Here is a 5,567-nt window from a genome sequence, read left to right on the forward strand (position 1 = left end):
TAAAATAAAGGTGATGTTATCCACACGCATTATTTTAGCTTCTACAGGCTATACACCTTATGTTAATTTCTATTGTTTAATCATTTTTAATTCATTCAATTTGGCAATTGAAAATTAAGGGAGATATGAAAAAAAAAAAAAATAAGTGTGTGGATAGCACCGCTCGTAAATATGGAAATTGCCATTATGTCAATTTTTAAGGAAGGTTAGGCTCTGACCCAAAAAAAAAATGGAAGGTTAGGCATCAACATTTGAAGGAAAAATAGAAATCCATCAACAAAATGGAAATTATGCAGAAGAGATTGGACCCCGCATTTCTGACAATTCACTCCATCACATCTGGACCATACAACTAGATCACATGTCGAAATCAAACATAGGAGGATTTATTTGTCTTCTCATTTGTATTATTTTTATTGAAAATTAATTATTGGAGGCTTTAGTTGGTAAGCTTGGAAGGGATCCTCTCCGAATCCCTTTCATCTAATCCTTCTCATCAAACAATTTGGATCCTTGAAATTTGATCTAACGACTGAAGTTATTATAACTTTTAAATATGCCTGTGTTTTTAACCGTTTGATCAAATTTCAAGAGTCCGGATTATTTGATGAGAAAATTAAGGTGAAAGGGATCAGGAGAGGATCCCTTTCCTGTAAGCTTAGTGGCAGTGATTAGTGATTAGTAATATTTACAGGTGAAGAAATTTACAGGAAAGATCCATCTTAACATTGTGTGAGGTGGAAGCATCATCCCCCTATTTTTTTGGTTCCTCCGTTCTCTTTCCCTTCTCATCCTTCTCACTCCTCCATCTTCCCTCTCCAAAACCTCACAATTTCCACACCAATCCAGACCCTCTCTCTCAAATCCAATTCCAACCCATTTCTCGCCATGACAGACCGAGTCTACCCATCTTCCAAACCCAATGCCAACGGCGGCGCCGCCGCAGCACCCGCCGCACCCGCCGCCGCAACAACCGCCGGTACCACAGCCAACCCACCAAGTACCAAACCCCAACTCAGACAGCCATACCGCCCGAAACCCCAGTACCACAACCGTCACCACCGCCGGAGCAGCCGCAATTTATGCTGTTGCTGCTGCTTCTGGTCCTTCCTCATCCTCATAGCCCTCGCCCTCCTCGCCGCCATAGCTGGCGCCGCGGTCTACATCCTCTACCGCCCCCACCGCCCCGAGTTCACCCTCACGTCCGTCCGCATTGCGAAGCTCAACCTCACCACCACCGCCGACTTCTCGACCTCCCACCTCGCCACCCTCTTCAACCTGACCCTCACCTCCGAAAACCCCAACAACCACCTCACCTTCTCCTACGATCCCTTCACTCTCTTACTCTCCACCACCAGAGACGTCCAAGTCGCAAACGGGTCGATCCCGGCGTTCACGAGCGCCACGAAGAACAGCACCTTCTTCCGCTCCGTACTGTCAACGTCGCAGGATCTCGACGTCGAGTCGGTGAAGTCGCTTAGATCGGATCTGAGGAAGCAGAGCGGGGTGGCGCTGAAGCTGCAGATAGACACCGAAGTGAAGCTGTCGATGGGGAAGCTGAGGAGCAAGAAGGTGGGGATTAGGGTTACGTGTGAAGGAATCAAAGGGGTTGTACCAAAAGGTAAGACACCGTCGGTGGCTTCCGTTTCCAACTCCAAGTGCAACGTTGATCTTCGGATCAAGATCTGGAAATGGACCTTTTAATCACTTTTATTTTCTTTATTACTTAAATCGTGGGTTTTTCGATGGGGGATTTGTAAACTTTTGAGAAGGAGGATTAAAAAGATAAAACAAAATGGTGATCACAAGAAAAATTAAGTAGGATTTTAAGTGCAAATTTGGGGTTCAAATTTGAATCCATCTCTTCTTTTTTCTTTTCATAATACTTTTTGGGGATTGTAAGTGATGAATTTGGCTTTTTTATGGCAATTAATTTTCATATTATTTTCTATTTCATGCTACATTATTATTATTATTATTATTATTATTAGTATTGTTGTGTAATTTGTCTTCCAATTATGTGGCATTTGGCTGAGTATAATGAGTGCATACTTTTCAGTGAAGGCCAATGAACAGAGCATCACTAAAATGCCCTAATTAGAACACAACCTTTGATTACACGGTAGAATCTCTCGTAATTAGGCAACTCGGTTGCATTTCTCATAATTACGCGTAATTGTGCATTCAAGGATAATAGAACCAAAAATGCTAGCTGTTTTGCTTTGCTTTTAAGCTGTTTTTATGGTATTATGATTCTTCTTCTCCGCTCTACGTTTTGTTTTGGAGCGATAATTTGTTTACCTATCTCTCTCATGTTCTTTGATTTGGAATCTTGATGCTAGAAACAAAAGAATAAGTGCAGAAGAAGAAGAATAATGAGCGCGAAATCACTTTGCTTGTATTCGTGTGTCCCATCAACTCATGTTAGAGAACAAATTTCCTAGAAAAGTGCTTTTCTTGGGTAAAATACTTGTCTACGCATTTAGGTGGAAAAAGTAAAAGGCAGTGCTGTTCATGCACGCACCTCTTTTTATATTTCGCACATAATTTCTGTTATTTGATTTTCTTTAATTTATTTGTTTGCTCGGCTGGATGTGTGAAAGATAAAAAATAATGTGTAGATAACATCATCTAAAGTAATAGCACAAAACCTGCGGAAATCTAGTGATCAGATGAAAAAAGAGGGGCGGTGGATTTTAGTGGCTGTCCTTACCAATTACGATGGACTTTTTACACAGAATCTCACAGATAGATACATTGACCTCTTTCGAGTCTCTCTGATTTGGTAACTGTGAGTTTTTCATGTTCACATTAATAAAGTGGCGTTATTTACACATTTATTTTTATCTTTCATATATTTTTTTATTTTTTATCGTCAGATTAAATGAATTTAATAAAATTAAAAGATAAAAATGTATAAAAAGTTAAAAAAAAAACGTATGTGAATAGTACTGCCCGAGGAGAATATATAATAAAACCCTAGTTGTTTTTGGCATTCAATAAGCTCACGCCACTCTCACTGACTCACTGGTTTTTGAGGTACTAGAAATCTAAGGGGTACCCACTTCTTTAGGTGACCTTAAGAGCACCTCCAGCGGGGGAGGTTGCTCGGGGGCCAGTGGGTCAAACAGTAGCAAATTGCTGGGGGGATGACCTCCAGCGTATGGAAGCCCGAGCGACAGGCGAGGCCCGAGGAGCAGGCCCGTCGAGGATTGCCAGCCCGAGAGCCCGAGGGCTGCGTCAGGCGCGTGCGTTTCACGCGCGCGTGGGCGCGAGTCGTCCGACAAAAAAACAGGGCAGGGGCCCGCGATTTCAGTTTTGAAAAGTTACCGTTGGGGAAGCCACGTGGCTTCCCCATGTCCGTTTGATTGAAACGGTCCTATTTTATGGGCCGTTGGATTTCCAACGGTAAAAAACATTTAAAAATCTAATTTAATTTCATCCGTTTGATCTAAGATCAACGGTCCACGTTATTAGGCTTTGTAAATTAAAAAAAAAAAGAAAAAACAGTTTAAAAATCTAAAATGTTACCGTTGTGACACGTGGCACAATCTGGAGTGTTGGAATTTAAATTTTTTTAAATCCAACGGCAGAGATTAATTAGGTGAATAAAAATTTAAAAAAAATGTAAAAAAATTCTTAAAAATCCGAAAAAAAATTATGAAAAATTATAAAAAATTTTGATTTCACTTCACCTATAAATACCTTCTCATTATCTTCTACCCTACACCACAATTTCATATTTTCTCAACTACTTTCAACCACATTCCTATCTTTCTTTCAAAGTTTCAATCCAATTTTTTTCCAACAAAATGACTACTCAACCAGGTACGAATTGGACGCTTCTTGAAGATGTTGCGTTGTGTACTAGTTGGGTTCAAGTTACTCATGATTCGATTACGGGTAATGAGATGCAGTTGCGAGAAATGTGGAGTCTTATTCATACCAATTATCTTGAGAAAATGGGTGGGCAAAGAACTAAGGAATCGATGTCCAGTCGTTGGAAATTACTTAGTCAATCGTTTAGTACGTGGAGAGACGCCTTGGCACAAGCTAGTGGTAATCTTCGAAGTGGGGAAAATTTAACGGATCAGGTAACAATATATTATTTATTTGTTAGCTACTTTCATTATATTTATTTGTTTGTATTATTTATTTGTTATCTTCTTTCATTATAATTATTTGTTAGCTACTTTCATTATATTTATTTGTTTGTATTATTTGTTACCTACTTTCATTATAATTATTTGTTAGCTACTTTCATTATAATTATTTGTTTGTATTATTTATTTGTTACCTACTTTCATTATAATTATTTGGTTGTATTATTTATTTGTTACCTACTTTCATTATAATTATTTGTTAGCTACTTTCATTATATTTATTTGTTTGTATTATTTATTTGTTACCTACTTTCATTATAATTATTTGTTAGCTACTTTCATTTATAATTATTTGTTTGTATTATTTATTTGTTACATACTTTCATTATAATTATTTATTTGTTACCTATTCTCATTATAATTATTTGTTTGTGTAGGAACTTCAAGCACAAGCTTGGTATGGTGCCAAAACCAAAAGCAAAAACAAAACATTCACCCGGTTTGAATGTTGGAATATTGTCAAAGATTGTCCTAAATTTAGAGTTGTGCATGTCGGTCCAGAAGTTTTCATGAACAGCACCCCTCTACACTCTACACCTGAGCATGCCTCGCATGATCATGATGAAGATGATGAAGAAGTGCCTGAAACGCCCCCCGTTGAACAAGCGTCGGGGTCAACCCGTTATCCAATTAGGCCTCAAGGTAAGAAGGCTTCAAAGAGAAAAGGTAATGCTTCCAAGAATGATTATGCAAAGTATATGGAAGATCTTGCCCGCCAAGGTGAATTGAATTTGGCCCGGGAAATGGCTAAATTTGAGGCTGATAAGGCTAGAGAGGATGCAAAAGCTGCAGCTTTTGAGAGAAAATTTGAAGCTGATGAGAGAGAAAGAGAACTACTTCGGCAAGAAAGGGAACATAGAAGAGAAGAAAGAATGGCTGAACGAGATCGTGACATTATGAAGGAGCCTTTAGAAGGGAAGTCTCCAGACTCTAAATATTTTTGGAAGTCAGAGAAAGCGGATGTGTTGCGAAGGAGGCGTGCAAGAGAAGCGAGAGCAAGAGGAGATGGTCCTAGCACCACAAGAGAAGATTATCCTAGCATGACAAGAGAAGATCATCCTAGCACCACAAATTGGTTAGGTGATGGTTATCATCCATTCACGAACCCATAATTTTCCAATCAATTCGGGTTGTAATTTCTTATTCGGGTTGTAATTTCTTATTCATTGAATAGAGTACTTTATGTTGTTTCCAATTTATTGAACTTAGTACTTTATTCAAAACACATTTAAACACACCAAATAAAATAACATCAACACACCAAATAAACACACCAAATAAAAACAAACACCAAATAAAATAAAATTACATTTCAACTCACTAAATGAACTAAAAAAACACACCACATAAAATAAAATAAACACACCAAATAAAAACAAACACCAAATAAAATAAAATTACATT

The 5,567-nt window shown here is 38.3% G+C and overlaps 2 protein-coding genes across 2 annotated transcripts; both read left to right on the forward strand.

Annotated features, from left to right (window-relative positions):
• Nucleotides 1-722: 722 nt before the first annotated feature.
• On the forward strand, nt 723-1,944 carry LOC126633478 (NDR1/HIN1-like protein 13). Its single transcript, XM_050304093.1, has one exon. The coding sequence runs from the start codon at nt 889-891 to the stop codon at nt 1,702-1,704; it is 816 nt and encodes a 271-aa protein (XP_050160050.1). The 5' UTR covers nt 723-888; the 3' UTR covers nt 1,705-1,944.
• A 1,118-nt stretch (nt 1,945-3,062) lies between these two features.
• LOC126631143 (uncharacterized) lies at nt 3,063-5,358 on the forward strand. Its single transcript, XM_050301302.1, has 2 exons — nt 3,063-4,094; nt 4,541-5,358. Exons 1-2 carry the CDS (start codon nt 3,813-3,815, stop codon nt 5,273-5,275), a joined length of 1,017 nt encoding a protein of 338 aa, XP_050157259.1. The 5' UTR covers nt 3,063-3,812; the 3' UTR covers nt 5,276-5,358.
• Nucleotides 5,359-5,567: the final 209 nt, after the last annotated feature.

The sequence above is a fragment of the Malus sylvestris genome, chromosome 8 (genome assembly GCF_916048215.2).
Source record: "Malus sylvestris chromosome 8, drMalSylv7.2, whole genome shotgun sequence".
Taxonomy (NCBI): domain Eukaryota; kingdom Viridiplantae; phylum Streptophyta; class Magnoliopsida; order Rosales; family Rosaceae; genus Malus; species Malus sylvestris.